The sequence below is a fragment of the Pituophis catenifer genome, unplaced genomic scaffold, assembly GCF_029215685.1.
Source record: "Pituophis catenifer annectens isolate HBS135680 unplaced genomic scaffold, rPitCat1.0.hap2 SCAF_4, whole genome shotgun sequence".
Lineage (NCBI taxonomy): Eukaryota > Metazoa > Chordata > Lepidosauria > Squamata > Colubridae > Pituophis > Pituophis catenifer.
In genome coordinates this window covers 127,013,374-127,032,383 of record NW_027256884.1, presented here as the reverse complement: position 1 = coordinate 127,032,383, position 19,010 = coordinate 127,013,374, and the positions used below count along the sequence as shown (strand labels likewise).

The window sequence follows — 19,010 nt, the reverse complement described above, 5'->3', positions numbered from 1 at the left end:
ATTAGAGAGAGAGGGAGAGGGAATTAGAAAAAGTGTGTGAGAAAGAGACAATGAGAAAGAGAGAGAGAGAAAGAGAAAGTGAGAAAGAGTGAGTGAGTGAGAGAGAAAGAGACAGAAAAAGAGAGACAGAGAAAGGGAGAGGAAAGAGAGAGAAAGAAAGAGAGAGACAAAGTGAGAGAGAGACACAGAGATAATGAGAGAGAGAGAGGGAATTAGAAAAATTGAGAAAAAGAGAGAGTGAGAAAGAGAGTGAGTGAGAGAGAAAGAGACAGAAAAAGAGAGACAGAAAGAGCAAAAGAGAGAGACAGAGAAAGAGAGAAAAAGAGAGAGGAAAGAGAGACAAAGAAAAAAGAGAAAGACAAAAAGAGACAAAACGAGAGAGAGACACAGAGAGAATGAGAGAGAGGGAGTGGGGGAGAGAGGGCGGGGAGAGACCTTGGTCTTCCTTTGCTATAATTTGCAAGGACAGGGAATGGAAGGGACTTATTACGAGGAGAAGCCATTCCTCTGTTGCTTCTTCCTTGTGTTTCCTGCCAAATGTATATTAGCCACTTTGTCATAGTTTGGCCGAAAATGGTTATGGCCCACTGTAAATTTTCAGGTGTCAAGAAGTTCAGGAGAGGTCACTTGAAGAAGGAAGGTAAATGTTCTCAGTTTTGCTCTTTGGAGGAAAAAAACCTCTCTTTATTAGTTTATTGGTGACTTTATTTGTTAGAGAGATCCATCAAGAGTCAAGAGTAAAGGGTGGGAGATATGGAAGGTTTATGAATGAGTCTCGGAGCTTTTAAGATGTTTAAGCATTCCAGCTGGGGAATTCTGGGAGTTGAAGTCCACTTTTCTTAGAGTCATCAAAATAGAGAAACACTGGTCTAAATTGCTGAATTTCACAGTTCTGGGTGAGAATATAGCTAAATTCATACATTCTTGAGTCTACTTTTGAAAAAGATCTATGTCTTTCTGAAAAATAAGTATAATGTCTTCTGTCTCTAAAGAGACAGAACTCTAAATCAGATCAAAGAGAACTCTTATGCAGAATTCTAATAGCAATTTCTTTCAGAACAGTTATATCTGCATTATCCATTTTCAATCTTGTGTTAAATTGCGCAGGACTTGATCTCTTGTCTTTATTCTAATAAAAGGCACCAAAATATATCTAGGAATCTTCCTCATCCTGGTGAAACTGAGCATGAATTTCCTCAGCATAGCTGGCTGAGGAATTCTGGGAGTTGAAGTCCACCCAACTTAAACTTGCTAAAGTTGAAAAACACTGGTTTAAGTGGTGCGTAACACTCAAAGGTGGTCTCACACACGAGTTAAAGATAGGACAAACTATACATTTTTATTTTATTGTTCAGCATAGATCAACACCCAGGTCTGGAAATAAGGATCTCACACCTCAACAATTTCCAGGTAGGTATATGGACTATAATTCCCAGAATTCCACAGCCAACCCAACCGAACCGGCTGAATACCACCTCTGTTTACGACCTTCTTTGCCACAGTTGTTAGGTGAACCACTGTGACTGCTAAATTAGTAACGTGGTTGTTAAGTGAATCTGGCTTCCCCTTTAGTTCACATGACCCCAGGACACTGCAACAATCCTAGCATCCAAATTCTGCAAGTGTTAACAACGTCCAAATTTTGATTGTGTAACAAGAAGTGTGAACAACCGTCAGAAGTGACTTTTGTCAATGCCATTATAACTCTGAACAGTCACTAAACAAACAGCCATAAGTCGAGGGTTACCTATACTATCGCTGCATTTCAACCAGAGATTAAATCAACTCTCAGGGTAAGTAATAAACGGATAAATAAATGCTATATGGCATCCCTTAATGACTTTGCTTTAATAAGAACTAGACTTTTAATTAACCTGCCAAGACAAATTACAGCCAATGGTTCTCAGGTAGTTATTGAATACAGCTGAGACTCAACACTAAAGCTGCTTGGGGAAGAAGGAGAAATGTCACTCTCACAACGAAGTATCGTTTGGCAATCTGGGGGGAAAAAAAATTAGACCATTAAACAATCCCCGTGGTTGAGAACTTTGTGTAAATTTTGATAGAAAAGTCTGTGAATTACAACAAGGTGTATTAGCAGTTATTCAACATAGTTAGTTGTCTCGAAATATAAAGTCGTTGTAGAGAGGGTTAACCTATGTGATTTTAATGAGAGCCTCTCCTGCTATTTAGTAATGTTTTGTTTTAAAAGAAATAAGCTATTTAAATTTTAAATTATTTAAAAAAAATTAAAAAAAGAAAAGAAATAAGCTATATCAAAATGAACACAATAATCAAATGAGGCTTCTTCCAATAACAACATACTCAGGTTTCAATCCAGTGAAAAAGAAAATTGACCACTGAGAGTAGTGGCCAAACCACGATATATTGCAACTCTTAAGAAATTCTTGGATTAAGTGTGAATTCCTAGATAGCCAAAAGAAGACACCGTATTTCAATGTCACCCATTCCAAGAACAGTATTTGATCAATCCAATTGCAAACTTAACCCTTCAAACTGAAAAGTGTCCGGCATGGATAGATTTATTGGGAAGAGAAGGACGGTGTGGAGATGCAGCCATTTTGAAAATGCAGTCCATATTATTTGGCATTAAATATTCAATTAAGATACTTCTTTTCATCCCCCCAATATCCAACCAAAAAATAAGAAGGAATTTCCTGTCAGTGAGAACAATTAATCAGCTTCCCTCCAGAAGCTGTGGATGCTCCATCACTGGAGGGTTTCGAGAAGAGATTGGACAGCCATTTCTATGAAGTGGTATAGGGTTTCCGGCTTCAGAAGTGGGTTGGACTAGAAGACCTCTAAGCTCTCTTCCAACCTGTTATTCTATGTTAATTAGCTATGGTTCTCCTTAGTTGTGTGGTTATTTCAAGGGATGAAGAGAGCAAACATTCTTTTGTGGATCCAGAGTTAGGATCTGGTTCATTCCGCCGTGCCCTTAAAACCCATTTTTTCCAGCAAGCCGGGCTGGCTTAAGAAGAAATTTTTAAATGTTTTAATTGGTTGTGATTTTTAATTTTTGGGCCAAATTTATATATATTTTAATTGTTTTTTAATATTTGTATTGCATGTTTTTAATTCTGGCTGTACACCGCCCTGAGTCCTCAGAGAGAAGGGTGGTATAGAAATTGGAAATAAAAAATAAAATAAATTGAGCCATCTGAAAATCATAGATGTGGGGTCAGAGGTGAGTTTCAGCAGGTTCTGACCAGTTCTGGAGAACCGGTAGCAGAAATGTTGAGTAGTTTGGAGAACCGGTAGTAAAAATTCTGACTGGGCCCGCCCCCATCTATTTTCTGCCTCCCGAGTCCCAGCTGATCAGGAGGAAATAGGGATTTTGTGGTAACTTTCCCCTGGATTGGGGTGAGAATGAAGATTTTACAGTATCCTTCCCCTGCCACGCCCACCAAGCCATGCCACGCCCACCAAGCCACACCCACAGAACCAGTAGTAAAAAAATTTGAAACCCACTACTGTGCGGGGTCCTTGGTACTCTCTGAGCTTGGTTGTTTTCTTGCAGACATTTCATTACAAAACTAGGTAACAGCATCAGTGCTAGAAGGAAGCGGGAGAGGAAGAGGAGGAGGAGGAGGAGGAGGAGGACGACTGTGGGGTCCTTGGTGCTCTCTGAACTTGGTGTTTTTCTTGCAGACATTTCATTACCCAAGTAGGTAACATCATCAGTGTTGCTAGCACCAAGGGCTTCTCAGTTCAGCCCTCAGCTACAGATATTCCCTTCTATCGGTAAAACTTAAGATGCCCTTCATTTTCCCCATTTCTCCAATTCTATATTGTAGCCATAATTTTGGGGAAAAATTATGGGAAATAAACATTAAATTGACTCTATCAACGGCATTCAAGGAAAACCAGTTAAAAATGTTCTACAGATGGCATTTTACACCAGGACAGCTTGCTAAAATGTTTCCTAACAACTCTCCAAATTGTTGGAAATGTAAAAAAAAGTCCCCGGAACATATTACCATCTCTGGTGGACATGTCCTAAGGCGAAAAAATATTGGGCTAAAATTAGAAGTTGGATAGAAGAGATAATTGGTTACAATGTGGACTTGAAACCAGAGATGTTTTTACAGTAAAGAAATTAGATATTTGATTTTGCATATAATTACAGCGGCAAGGATAGTCTATGCATAGTCCTGGAAAAACGAAAAGGTACCAACAGAGCAGGGGTGGGTTCTAAATTTTTTTACTACTGGTTCTGTGGGCGTGGCTTATTTTGTGGGTGTGGTTTGAGGGTCATGTGACAATTCTTTAGGATTTAGCAGAGGTACTGGTCTACCAGGGTTTTAACTGCTTGCAGAGCTGTATCGGTCTACTCATTTGTTTTTGGAGGCACCGGTTTACTCATTTGTTTTTGAAGGCACTGGTCTACCCATTTATTTTTGCAGGCATCGGTCTACTCATTTGTTTTTGGAGGCACCGGTCTACCACCACACTGCCTTTTAACACTGATCAGCTGTAGGGCGGTCTTTTGAAGCCTGCAGCAAGAGTTTAAAACAGTTTTTTCCTTCTAGCCGATCAGCTGGGACTCGGGAGGCAGCGAATAGATTGGGGCTGGGGCCAAATAAAAGGTAAGAATAACACGGGGGGGGCAGGGTGGCGGGGGTCAGAACCGGTTCAGTGACATCATATCGCCACTGCTACCGGCTCGGCGGAACCGGGAGGAACCCACCACTGCAACAGAGGAAGAAATAATTAAGAAAATCCTGGACTATGTGGAGATGGATAAATTAACGAAAGAAAGAAAAGAAAAGGAAGATACAGAATATTATCCAGTATGGACTAAGTGGTACGATTGGCTCGAGATTAGGGAAAGTAAACATGAATAAATGATGTGACAAATGTGTAAAATACTATAAATGAATAAAACTAGAAATAAAGGGGCGATAAAGATAAAGATAATAAAGGATGAGAAAAATGGGCAATGTAGAAAGTAAGAGGAACGAAGCTGATATGTAAAAAGAAACACAGATTGTGTGTTTGTGTTTTGTATGTTGTGTTGTGTTGTGCTGTTGTAAAATTAATTAAAATAAATAAATAAATAAGATGCCCTTACCAACAGTGGTGGTGAGAAAGGAGACTAACTCGGATTCTTTTCCATCGTTGTAAAAAGCCAGGTGCCACATTCCAGAATCCAAATACTGAATGAATCCCGTCTCATGGCTGGCCGGCGGCACAAAGCTCTTTTGCTGTCGTTGTGGACCTTCCAGATTCCTGGCTTCCTGACTCAGAAGCCTCCGTCCGTCCAGCAGCTCGACAAAGTCAAACTGAAAAACACACACAAATGGGAAGAACACGTGTGTTGAAATAGAGACCCACCCAAATAATTTCAGGTCCTGGTTACAGATAGTCCTTGACTTAACAATAATTCGATTAGTAACCATCTGGGGTGGGTTCTACTTACCTTTACTACCAGTTCGCATCGTGGCCAAAAAAAAAAAAAAACCGCCAACCCTGGAATTTACTTCTGGTTTTCAGCCAAATTGGCCCATAGTAAACAATGAATTTACTGAATGACTATCATGTTCACTTAATGACTGTATGTGTTAAAACGACCACCGTTCGTTTAATGATGGCTGCAACAGACCTATAATCAGGTAGGTCACATGGGTTGACCCGCTTTACGACTTTACGATCCGGACCGGCTGAATCCCACCTGTTGTGGTCCGCCAGCAGCCTGAGGAGCTGGCAAAGGAGTCGGACAGCGATGAGGCTGAGGTAGAACAGGGGCCAGTCCTGGAGGCTGGGGAAGGCCCGGATGAGGACTCTGTGTCGGAGGCAGAGATGGGGCCAGGGCCATCTGGGAATGATGTGCGGACTCCGGAGCCTCCAGAGGCTGACAACAGAGAGGCAGAGGAACAGGAGAAGCCTGTTCCTAGTGCACGTATGAGAAGAGCTGCCAGAAGGCAAGAGCAGCTACAGCAAAGAGGACGACTCAGGAGTAAGGCCAGGAGATGATTGGCCCCTCCCATAAGGCTTAAAATACCATTAACAGCTCTTGGGCTCTTTATCGGAAAACAACGTTGATAGACTTGTTCTTGTCTTGCTGCACTTATCCCTGGTCGGCGTCTTCTGCTTCTGAACTTTTGCCAAAAAAAGCCTTTGGCTGTTTGCCTAATTATACCAAGGTTGGTGATTAGACTGAAGAATTTGTTTTAATTTAGTTTGGACTACACTGAGAATGAGTTAATTCTTAGCTGTTCTAATAAAGTCTGTTTGTTTTGGAACTGTTTGCGTCTAATACTACCTACTTGGGCCTGTGTCACACACCCCCCCCTGGTTGTAAGTCAAGGACTACCTGTATTGCGTCCTACGTTCAAAGCATGAGCAGTAATCATTTTAGTTTTATTTGCATTGGTCAGATCTCCTCAGAATATGCCTCACCTGGGTGTGCGAAGGCGGGAGTCCTTTTCGTCCATAAATCCCAACCAGAGCTGATTTCCCCAACGAAACATTAAATTTCAAATGTACAGGATGGTCGATGAACACCTGAGATCTCCAAAATATGCTGGGAGGGATCTTCTGTGTAACCCGTCGGCCGACATCGATCTCCCCGGTGTCTATAAAACTGTCTTCGGGAAAAAACGTACTGGGCTTTCCTGCTGAAATATAGGAAAATAAAAATAAAAACTTAGGTTAAATGAAGGTTCTCTTAATTGAAAAATTATCTCCTCTTTGGACAATCAAGACATTATTTTTTCCCCCACTCCAATCTGAGAGGCTGGAACCACAAATTTCCAATCTTCTATTCCTTTGGAATTTTTATTATCAAGATTAATTTTTTAAAAATGTTTCGTACTAATTTTTTTTTTTGTTAAGGAACCTTCCTCTGCTGTCATTTTGATGTTCCTTTTTTCAGGAACGAGGAAGGCAGAAATATGTATTAAGGCTCTCTTCAATTGATTGTTACTGCTGTTATTATTATTGTTAGTTATTATTATTTACTTTTATTCACTGAACATTTAAAAATGTATCACAAATATCATTGACTTATTATTATTATTTACTTTATTCATTAAACATGAAACTCAGTCAACTGAACATTAAAAAATGCATCGTAAATACTATTATTATTATTATTATTATTATTATTATTATTATTATTATTATTATTATTGATGTGTCATAGTCTTTATCTAGGAAAATATCTTTATATCTTTTCAGAAAGAAAAATAGAAAAGAACCTATTCAGACAATTACAGTTAAATGTCTTTCCTTCTGTGTGTGTATCTGTCTGTGGTTATTGAAAAAGTAGGAAAATGTGAAATTAAAAACCAGAAAGGAGAGGGACACACAGATATAGTAATAGTTAAAACCTTTCTTTGTAACCCTTTGCAGCCTTTGAATCTTCTCATTATTAAATTTTCCTCCCAAATTTAAAACAGTGTTTTGAAGAGTTTAAGGCTACTTTACTCTTCTCTTACAACCACTCTCTATCTACACTACCACTGCTGGTGTAGTAACAGAAAAGCCACATCACCACTGTGGGTGTTTTTAATTCATTTTAATCTCTTGTAATTTAATCTGGTGCTGAATTTATAATTGTTTTTAATTCCATGTTTTATTATGTTGCAAGCTGCTCAGTGGCTTGTAAATTTGATACAGGTAGTCCTCGACGTATGACCACAACGGGGCCCAAAATTTCTGTGGCTGAGGGAGAAAGTTGTTAAGAGCCCCAATTTACGGCCTTTCTTGCCACAGGTGTTAAGTGAATCACTTCGGTTGTTAAGTTAGTAACACCGTTGTTAAGTGAATCTGGCTTCCCTGTTGATTTTGCTCAGGACACTGCAACCGTCATAAATATGAGTCAGTTGCCAAGCATTTGAATTTTAATCACGTGACTATGGGAAAGCTGCAGCGGTCATAAGTCTGAAAAAGGGTTATGAATCACTTTTTTTCAGTGTCGTTGTAACTTCAAACGGTCACTAAATGAACTGTTATAAGTTGAGGACTACCTGCAAGTAAAAATAAACCTGTTTGTCTCCCCACTGAGGGTACTAGGCCTCACTGGGCAATTTTGGAATCCTCCTTTTTAAAATTATTCATGCATTTCCACAATTTAGTGAGTTTTTCTGATATTTGCTACAGCTTCGCACTTATCTATTAGTAGATGTCTATTTTTGAGTTCATAGGGATGGCCATTTATCCCTGAATTTCAGAGATACAGAAAGGTGTCCTAAACATCTAAATCGGTATTTCTCAACCAGGGCAACTTCAAGAGGAGTGGACTTCAACTCCCAGAATTCCCCATCCATCTATCTATCCATCCATCCATGTTGGTAGAGGAATTCTGGGAATTGAAGTCTACACCACTTCACCACCAAACTAGAACTAAGGAGAAATTTCTTGACAATTAAGGTTATTAATTAATGAATGAACAATTAATCAGTGAAACAACTTGCCTCCAGAAGTTGTAAATGCTCCAACACTGGAAGTTTTTAAGAAGATGTTGGATAACCATTTGTCTGAAGTGGTCTAGGGTTTCCTGCCTAAGCTGGGGGTTGGACTAGAAGACCTCCAAGGTCCCTTCCAACTCTGTTATTCTATTCTATTCTATTCTATTCTATTCTATTCTATTCTATTCTATTCTATTCTATTCTATTCTATTCTATTCTATTCTATTCTATTCTATTCTATTCTATTCTATTCCTATTCCTATTCCTATTCCTTTATTCCATTCCATTCCATTCCACACCAAAGTTGAGGAAAACCGCTCTAAACTGGTGCCCAGTTGGAGTCAGGCCTGCCATTTTCTTCCCTTCCTTTTTGAAACATAAACGGAAATGGTATTTGGAGAATAAAGAATTAAAATGTTCTCCCTCCAGCCGCAGTCTTTTTTTATGCAGCCAAATTCCCTGACAATACTCTGTTTAATGGCAAGAATTTCGATGGGGAGTAGATTCTCGCAGCCCTAACGTATTTTTTAAAAAATATTCCAGACAGTAAAAGTCTGCTTAAAACTTAAGTGATTCCATCTGTTAGGAAGTTAACACAAATCCCACCCACCCACCCCCCACCCCCGTGGACAGATTAACTGCTTTGGTGTTAAGTTTATTTAAAATATGTGTGGTATTTGCGGATATGTGTACATCCAACTGAAAGAGATAGCTTTCTGTACAGAGAGTGGAATTTGCACAGGCAACCATTGAAAACTCTGCTTCCAGAAACATCTAATAATGGAAGTCTCATTTCACCCACACTAAAATAAGCAATTTTTTAAATTCACCTTTCAAACATGTAAGACTCAGAAATCAAGTCCTCAGCTTTATAGCAGTTCGTTCAGTGAACATTTGAAGTGGCAACATCACTGAAAAAAGTGACTTATGGCTGTTTTTCCCCCCACACTTACCGCCGTTGCAGCATCCCCATAGTCACGTGATCAAAATTCAAAAGCTTGGCAACTGACTTGTACTTATGACAGTTGTAATGGATATAATTGGGATATTTCTGTACATGTGATTGCTATCTACATTTGTAGACGCAATTATTAAATTTGCGGATGACACAACAGTGGTGGGGTTTATTAAGAAGAACAATGAGTCTGCTTACAGGAAGGAAGTACAAGGGCTGACATTGTGGTGTAATGAAAATAATCTCACGCTTAACACCACAAAAACTAAATAATTTATCATTGACTTCAGCAGGAAGAGAGATGTACATTTACCATTGTACATAAATGGTGAGGAGGTAGAAAGGGTAGGTAGTTTTAAATTTCTGGGCATTTATATCTCAAAGGACCTCTCATGAACTATGAATGCTAACATACTTGTGAAGAAGAGGCTGTACTTCCTGAGAATGCTCAGGAAGATAAATCTATCTCAGCATCTACTTCTGTCCTCCTATCGCAGCACCATTGAGAGTGTCCTGACATACGGCATTCTTGCATGGTATGGGAGCAGCTCTGTAGTAGACATAAAAGCTCTACAGAGAATCATTAAAACTGCCCAGAATATCATCGGACTCCAGCTACCAGCCCTGGACGACATGTTCGAATCTCGCTGTTTGAGAAAGTTGCATAACATTCTCAGAGACTCTTCCCATCCTGCTTACAATCTTTTTGGACTGTTGCCTTCTGGCAGAAGGGACAGAACAATTAAAACTCGGACCACACGTTTTCTGAATAGTTTTTATCCCAGAGCTATAATTGCACTCAACAATGAACTAAAGGGCCACCATCAGTGAGCTGTTGGACAGCATTACTTGGTCTGTTGTGTGGATGTTTGGGTGGTTTAGGGGTGGGGAATTGTGGTGGGTGGGAGTGTGTTTGGGGATTGTTATGTGTGTTGGACCTGGTCTTTGGGTGTTAAGTGAATTTCGTTGTATGGGTATACTGTGTATACAAGTACAATGACAATAAAGTTATTTATTTTATTTATTTTACATAAAGTTCTGAAGTCACAATTGATTTCTACACATTTTAGTTGTGACTCAGAATATTTGGAGAACTGAGAACAGTTTTTTTTTAAAAAGAAAAATATCAGCTAGATTATCAGCATGGCACACAAAGGTTCTTAATTTTTCCAAATTTTTTACTTTGATGGGGAAAAATTGTGCTGCTTTCGTAGCAATCCTGAGTTTTATTGTGGTACACAATGGTTAGCTTTAAGGAAAGACAGGATTTTACCTCTGACAAGTTTTTCCTGAGATACTGTGGTAGATTGTCAAGCTAATTTTCCTAAACAAAGGATGATTTTACACGGCTTTGAATAGTTACGTTCAACTAGTAGCAACGTCTTTTGGCTTCCTGAGAAGCTGGATAAATTTTTAGAAAGCATGGAGTATTCTTGGATGGTAAAGGATAAGAATGAACAACATTTACACAAAAGTTAAATAATTGTGCTTGCTTTTGCTTCTACAGGTAGTCCTTGACTTATGACCACAACTGGGAGTGGAATTTCAGTTCAATCGAAAGTAGAAGTCGTCGTAAATCAACTTTCCACGTGACTGGGCCTGATTTTATGAACATTTTTACAATGGCTGTAAAGCGAGTCACTGCCGTCATGAAGCGAATCAGGTGGCCGTTAAGCAAATCCAGCTTCCCCAATTTAAAGTCACTGGGGAAGCCAGCAGGAAATGTCACAAATCGTGATCAGGTGATGAATTGCTTAATGACCACGGCAAAAAAAAAAAAAAGCTTGTAAAATCGGGTGTGTGGTCACATTTAAGTCCTCGTTTAATGACTGCACCACTTAATGTCAAATTTTCTGATCCCAACGATGATCGTAAGTGGAGGATCACCTGTAGCTTTTTCCACCTGATTTTCAAAATGGAATCATTCAGAATCTGATCTCAATTTAGCGAATTACGTTGAATCTTGTGGTTTCAGGGAGCTTTAAAAAAAAACATATTTTGGCGGGAGGCCTGCATTTACCAACAAAATCACCATGGAAGGCAACAACAACGAAGCGTAATTAAACAAGAAACATCAACATTTAGTATCCCTGTGGAGGGAGAAAACAAGGAGCGTTAAAAACAAACTTATTTTAAATGATCAACACATGTCAGTGAAGACAGGAGGATTTTGGAAGAACACACAGTAAACAAACACACACGAAAGAGATATTTTCCACACACACCCCTTGATGGATGGCTCTGGACTGGATTGTGGTGGTGTGATAATGCACGTTTTGGGTCAGTGTTGGAAGAAAGGAGAGATGACGAATGTGAGTGGGTACGCGCTAGAAAATTCTGGAATGAAGTGGCAACTGGAGGGGAAGGCCATGATGTTATGAGGGTGGTGAGACACACAACAAGGAAAACACACCAACCGTACCTTCGCCGGCTCCTTTGCCTTTCCTCTCAGGTAACTCTAACCCTGTGCCCCCTGAGGAATACAAGGAGACGTCTGTTGGCACTGGCCAACTGCCGGCTGTGTCTTCCGTGATCTCAAACATCTGCCCTTCCATCGGCTGCAGGTGCCAGTTTAGGCCAAACAGGTGCATGGCTGCGGTGAGCAATGAGAGAAGTCAACTTTGGGGGGTGGGGGAGATATTTTCTTCACGGAGAAGAATTGTGAAATGTCAAAAAAACAAAAAACAAAAAACAGGGCCGAGGTCAGACGTTTGATCCCTCAGGATTCCATAATCAGCATTAGGATTTCTCTCGGAAGCATTTCAAGGCATTTGATTGGATAGATAAAAGGTGGTTTGTATCTAGGAGAACATCCCTCAAGTTGGGTCTCCAGATGAGGTGGGCGTTCCACCTCTAGAATTCGTCCCTATTTGGGCCAAAATCTGGAGGAGGGTTCAAGGTAATGCAGTCCCAACTCATTATAGAGTACAACCAGTGTGTTTTATTGATAAGACTAGGTGCAGAGAGATCTAGATTTTGGTCCATCCTCCATCAGGGAAGCCAACAATGTCATTTAGAGCCATTCATTCTTGATTAACCCAACGGCCACTGTGACTTAGAGGCGAGTAGATTGGATTCTATTTGACAATCAGCTATGGGTCCCCCCCAAGTGACCTTGGACCAATCACTCTCTCTCTCTGCCCAACCTAACTCACCAGAGAGTTGAGGGAAAAGCAGAAAGAAGGGACACTGAGTTTAATTCATTGCCTTACTCTCCAGAATTAAAAGGTGGGATATCAACCAACTAACCAACCCAACCAACCAACCAATCCAACCAACCAATAAACCCAACTAACCCAACCAACCAACCAACCCACCCACCCAATCAAGCAACCCAACCAACCAACTAACCAATCAACCCAACCAACCAACCAACCCACCCAATCAAGCAACCCAACCAACCAACCAACCAACCCAATCAAACCAACCAACCAGCCAATCACAGATTATGAAAGTCTAGTCAGGGATGTCCAACCTTGGCAATTTATGGACTTCAGTTGGAGAATTCTGGGTATTGAAGTCCACAAGTTGCCAAGGTTGGACACCCCTGGTCTAGCCTATCATCCTTCAGTAAATACAGGAAGGCCGAGATCCTATAAGAATAGCAGATGCTATGAGTAGTGCCTACTCTGTAGTCCTCGACTTATGACCACACCTGAGCCCAAAATTTCTGTTGCTAAGTGAAACATCTGTTAAGTGAATCTTGCTCCATTTTACGACCTCTTTTGCCATAGTTGTTAAGTGAACCACTGCTGTTTTTAAGTTAGTAACCTGGTTGTTAAGTGAATCTAGCTTCCCCATTGATTTTGCTTGTCAGATGGTTGCAAAAGTTAATCACGTGACCCCGGGACTCTGCAGCCGTCATAAGTTAGTTAGTTGTCAAGCATCTGAATTTTAATCACATGATCATGGGGCATGCTGCAATGGTCGTATGTGTGAAAAACTGTCGTAAGTCACTTTTTTCAGTGCCGTTGGAACTTTGAATGGTCACTAAATGAACTGTTGTAAGTTGAGGACTGTAAAGTCCCCAAGAGTCAACCTTTAAGGACATATCTATGATCTTTTGCCAACAATGGGCTAATGGTTTGACTGTCCTCTTCTTTGTGGGATATTTTTTGATTGGCCCATCTAACTTACAAATCTGAGATTTTCTAACCCACCTCGGAGTAGGCACTACCCATAGCATCTGCTGTTCTTGTAGGATCTCAAGCTTCCTGTATTACTGAGGTCTATCTAAAGAGGCCCTCATTTACCAAGGCAGGTTGTATGAAGAGAAATGGGGTGCACACACTCAGAAAATGGGGAACTGGGGCTGAACATCGTGGTGCCTTGCCTCACTATTCTTCCTTGCCCCCTCTTTCACTTCTTCTGGTGCTAAACAGCCCCAACCTACTTAATGTTTTCAAGAGGTTGGCTAGATCAAGGATCCCCAACCCTTCGGACCTCAGGGACCACTAAATTCATAATTTTAGATCCCACGGACCACTAATACAATCTGCCTAATGACCAGCTGGTTGGGCGTGGCTAGGTGGTGATGTGACTGGTTGGGCGTGGTCCACTTGATGTCAGTCATATCGAGGGGTGTCTCGATGGCCTCTACTCGCTCTTCCCCTCCCAGCCACTCCTGGCCTCCCCATCTGGGCTCCTTAGGGCCCCAACAGGAAGCAGTTGCTGGAGCTAAGCAGCCACCACGAGAAAGAGTTGGCAAAACAGCTCAGTTCAGATTGGATCTGGCCGAGAAGGAGGCTCAGCAGAAGCACCTCACTGAGGACTAGGAGCATAGGCTTTCCAAGCAGAGGGAAGACTTGCGGGAGTGCAAGGCCAGATACCGGCGCCTGGTGGCTCAGCGGGCTGAGATGCCAGTTCCAGGCCATGATGCAGTCCCACTGGAACGAGGCCCTCCGGCTCTTTGCCACCAGCGGTGCTTCCCTCCAGCCTTCGCCCAAAGCCCCACACCAGGAGGCCGAAGCAGACCCCAAGTTGGAATTTCTGGCCCCCCTCTGACCCACACAAAAAGACCCCGAAGGGGGAGACTCTCTACAGCAACACAAATGTTCATTGCATGTATCCGGCCCAGGGGCCGTAGTTTGAGGACCCCTGATTTAGTGCAATATACAAAATATGCAAATAATTTTTTCTGTGGACCGCCAAAATTTTCTCACGGACCACCAGTGGTCCACAGACCATCAGTTGGTGACTTTTGGGCTAGATGACTTCACCTTCGGTGAAGCTGAGAGAAGCAGCGATGAAATGTCCCTCAAGCACGGACTGCCTTACAAACACCACAAGAGAAAGCGTCCAATGTCAGGAATAATGCAATAATAAATTCTGTAATAGCAGAACTACAGATAGTATTCCAGCTCCTACGATTAACAAGGGATGGGATGAGGCCTCCTGCACGAGGGATCGAGCAAAGACAAACAAAGAGTGCTAACGCTCGTGCACAGTGTTTTCTTTCCGCGTTAAATTAACCCAGCACAATGTGACAAGTATAAATACGCCAACAACCGGGGTAACAAGCAGCAGGAAAGCTCAGGCATCATTGGGAGATGCGGACAGGAAGGAAAATCTTTTATTAACTACAAAGATGACTTTCCAACTTTTGTTTTCCAACCTCTGATTCCCACACTGAGCAAGAAGTCCAACCTCGGGCGGATTTTATGCCGCCGCATATTTAAAGCAATGTCACGCCTTCTTTTTATGCGCCAGCTTTGAGAGGTAGTCCAGATAGGAAGGACACCCAGGAGTGCTAGCTCTTTCTTTATTGTAAGGTGACATTAAAAGAATCTTGCAAGTCTTAAAAGGTCTCTTTCCCCCTTAGACTTTAGGGTCCCCAAAAACATAGGAAGGATTCCTTCTGAAATGTTTGTCGTTCCTTCAATCGGCTCAGCTAAAAGGATCTTCCTTCCTTCCTATCTTCATCATCGTCTATCTATCTGTCTGTCTGTCTCTCTGTCTGTCTATATATCATCAATATCTATCTATCTATCTATCTATCTATCTATCTATCTATCTATCTAGGTATCTATAGGTATCTGTCTGTCTGTCTGTCTGTCTGTCTGTCTGTCTGTCTGTCTATCTATCTATCTATCTATCTATCTATCTATCTATCTATCTATCTATCTATCTAGGCATCTATAGCTATCTGTGTCTGTCTGTCAGTCTGTCTGTCTGTCTGTCTGTCTGTCTGTCTCTCTCTCTCTCTCTCTCTCTCTTTCGATCTATCTATCTATCTATCTAGGCCTCTATAGGTATCTGTATCTGTCTGTCTGTCTATCTATCTTTCATCAATATCTATCTATCATCTTATCTGTCTGTCTGTCTAGGCATCTATAGGTATCTATGTTTGTCTATCTATCTTTCATCAATATCTATCTATTTATCTATCTATCTATCATCTATCTACATCATTATCTATTTATCTTCATCATCATGTCTGTCTGTCTGTTTATCTATCTTCATCATCATCATCATCGTCTACCTTCATCATTATCTATTTATCTTCATCAACATCATGTCTGTCTGTCTGTCTGTCTATCTTATATCTATCTATCATCTGTCTATCATCTTTCTCTCCCTCCCTCCCTCCCTCCCTCCCTCTCTCTATCATCTCACCCTTTGGGGACAGATCCTGGTTAGAACTCGACCAATCAGAAAAATCACACTTCACACACACACACACACACACACACACACACACACACACACACACACAAATCTGTATCTCTGCCTCCCCGATCACATTGCTCAGCCCTGGATTTGGGCCATTTCTTCCCATAGTGAAGTTCATAAGCTTGCTTTGTCCTCTGGCAACCAACTGAAGTTTCCTCTGCGAACGAAAAGACATTTCTGAATCGCTAAGAACGCCTAAAAGCTAAGTGGGAGCTCGGAAATGGCCTCCCTTGAAACCACCTCAACCCTGAGCCAATCGATAACATTTCTCTGGACATTTTGTGTCTCCCCGAGATGTAAATAAAGGCACTCAAAAAACAAAAACACCTATTTTTCCACCTCACGGGCAACACTCAATAAGGGTCGTCCCCCCCCCAATCTTCGCAGAAGAGCTACCATCTCCAAAAAGAGCAGAGTGCAATTAAAATCCATTTAAAAAGAGCTCAAATTTTGCTCCACTGTGCAACTACCAAGGGCTTAAGACTCCTTGCACGGTGCACTTTTTTTGGCTTCCCTTCTCTCCGCTAACTTTGTCTTCTCTTTTTAGCGGCAGAGGCACCAGTGGTGGCACCGGATTTCAGCTGAAGTGATTTATTTATTTATTTTTATGCCAAGGCCCCAAATGGCCCCTTGCGAAGAGAAGAGAAAAGATATCATATAAGCAGAATGATTAGTACGATATCTGGAGACATCTTCTGCATTAATTCCTGTCAGGGAGTACGTTAACAACCAATGCCTCTTATAATCCCTAATGGAATGGTAAAGGTAAAGGTTCCCCTTGCACATATGTGCTAGTCGTTCCCGACTCTAGGGGGCGGTGCTCATCTCCGTTTCAAAGCCGAAGAGCCAGCGCTGTCCGAAGACGTCTCCGTGATCATGTGGCCGGCATGATTCAACGCCAAAGGCGCACGGGACGCTGTTACCTTCCCACCAAAGGTGGTCCCTATTTTTCTACTTGCATTTTTTACCTGCTTTTAACTGCTAGGTTGGCAGAAGCTGGGCAAGTAATGAGAGCTCACCCCGTTACGTCACTGGAGGTTTGTAACAAGAGATTGGACAACCATTTGTCTGAAATGGTATAGGGTCTCCTGCTTGATCAGGGGGCAGGACTAGAAGACCTCCAAGGTCCCTCCCAATTCTGTTATTCTGTACATGTTAGGAAATGAGTATTACCTACCTTGTTGGGTTGGCATCATACTGTGTCCTGATTGGTTAGCTCTGTAGCCAATCTCCTTAAGAGGGAGCTAGAAACATGGTTTGTTTCTCTTTGCTCTCGGATATCTCTGTATGCTACTGTTTGCAAATCCAGAAGAACTATTTATTGTGAATGACTACGATGACTGGTAAGAAGACTTTGTTATTGGATTATCCCTAGACTGTTGTTTTGCTACCTCCTGCTTTATATGTGTATGACCTGGACTGTTTATTGGATTGTGCCTTACTATTCCCTGAAAATAAACACAACTCAGTGTATCTGTGTGTTGACTGTGTTTATTCGTATCTACTCTCAATCGCTTTCATGTGCACACCCTTGCTATTTACTCTGCGAATTCCTGAACAATACTCTTACAGGTAAACCAGATTAGGAAATAGCCACTATAAGAAATACTAGAAATCTATTGATATATAGGTAGTCCTCGACTTACGACTACAATTGGGATCAGAATTCCCGCTAGTAAGCAAGGTGGTTAAAAGTGAGTCGCGCTTGAGTTTATGTCCTTTTTTTTTGCCACAGTTGTTAAGACAATCACTCCAGTTGCTATGTAAATCACATAGTTGTTAAGCGAATCCAGAAATTTCCCCCACTGACTTTGCTTGCGGGAAGCCAGCTGGCTGCAAATGACAATTCAGGCCCAGCTGCAATTCTCGTAAATGAATGTGGGTTGCCAAGCACCCAAATTTTGATCAAACGACTGGCGATGTTGCAAGAGTAAGTTACTTTTTTCAGTTCCACTGTAACTGTCAACCCTCATACAATGAGAGGTTGTTAAGGCAAGGACTTCACAACAATCCGTGTTGCTCACTTAACAACTGCAGTGATTTCACTTAACAACCGTGTCCAGAGAGGTCGTAAAACGGGGCAAAACTCACTTAACGAATGAGTTTGTTAACAAAGGACCTTGTCAGCAACTTAACCAATGAGTTTCTGAGCAATGAGACCAATGAGTTTGTTGCTAAGTGTTAAACAACACTTAGCAACAGAAATTTAAGGTTCATAAGAAATTAAAAGACGCTTGCTCCTAGGGAGGAAAGCTATGGCAAATCAAGATAGCTTACTAAAAAGCAGAGACATCACCCTGCCAATAAAAGTGTGTATAGTCAAGGCTATGGTTTTCCCAGTTGCAATGGATGGCTGCGAAAGTTGGACCATAAGGAAGGCTGAGTGCCAAAGAAATGAGGCCTTTGAACTATGGTGCTGGAGAAGATTCCTGCAAGTCCCTTGGACTGCAAGGCGATCCAACTGGTCAGTCCTAGAGGAGATCAACCCTGACTGCTCTTTAGAAGGCCACATCCTGAAGAGGAAACTCAAATCCTTTGGCCACTTAATGAGAAGGAAGGACTCCCTGGAGAAGAGCCGAATGCTGGGAACGATGGAGGGCAAAAGAAGAAGGGGACGGCAGAGAACGAGGTGGCTGGATGGAGTCACTGAAGCAGTCGGCATGAGCTTAAATGGACTCCAGGAGATGGTAGAGGACAGGGAGGCCTGGAGGAATGTTGTCCATGGGGTCGCAATGGGTCGGACACGTCTTCGCAACTAACAACAACAAAGTTGAGGGCTACCTATATTATTGGTCCCTCTGTCTTGGGGCTCAAAATTAGAGACTTCAGGAAATACGCTTCCTGATTACTTATCAACCAAAGAGGAGGAAAATCCATCGTCAGCAGAACAGACAAAAGGAGAGGAGAAGAATACCCGTCGGAAATGAGAAACGTGCGCGACGAGGTAA

The 19,010-nt window shown here is 41.6% G+C and overlaps 1 protein-coding gene across 1 annotated transcript in view; it reads right to left on the bottom strand.

Moving 5' to 3' along the window:
• TENM4 (teneurin transmembrane protein 4) overlaps positions 1-19,010 on the bottom strand; it is a 326,501-nt gene that overhangs the window by 148,182 nt on the left and 159,309 nt on the right. The window contains 3 exon segments of the mRNA XM_070942973.1: positions 5,096-5,306; positions 6,424-6,638; positions 11,813-11,983. Coding sequence (XP_070799074.1) covers positions 5,096-5,306; positions 6,424-6,638; positions 11,813-11,983 — 597 coding nt within the window.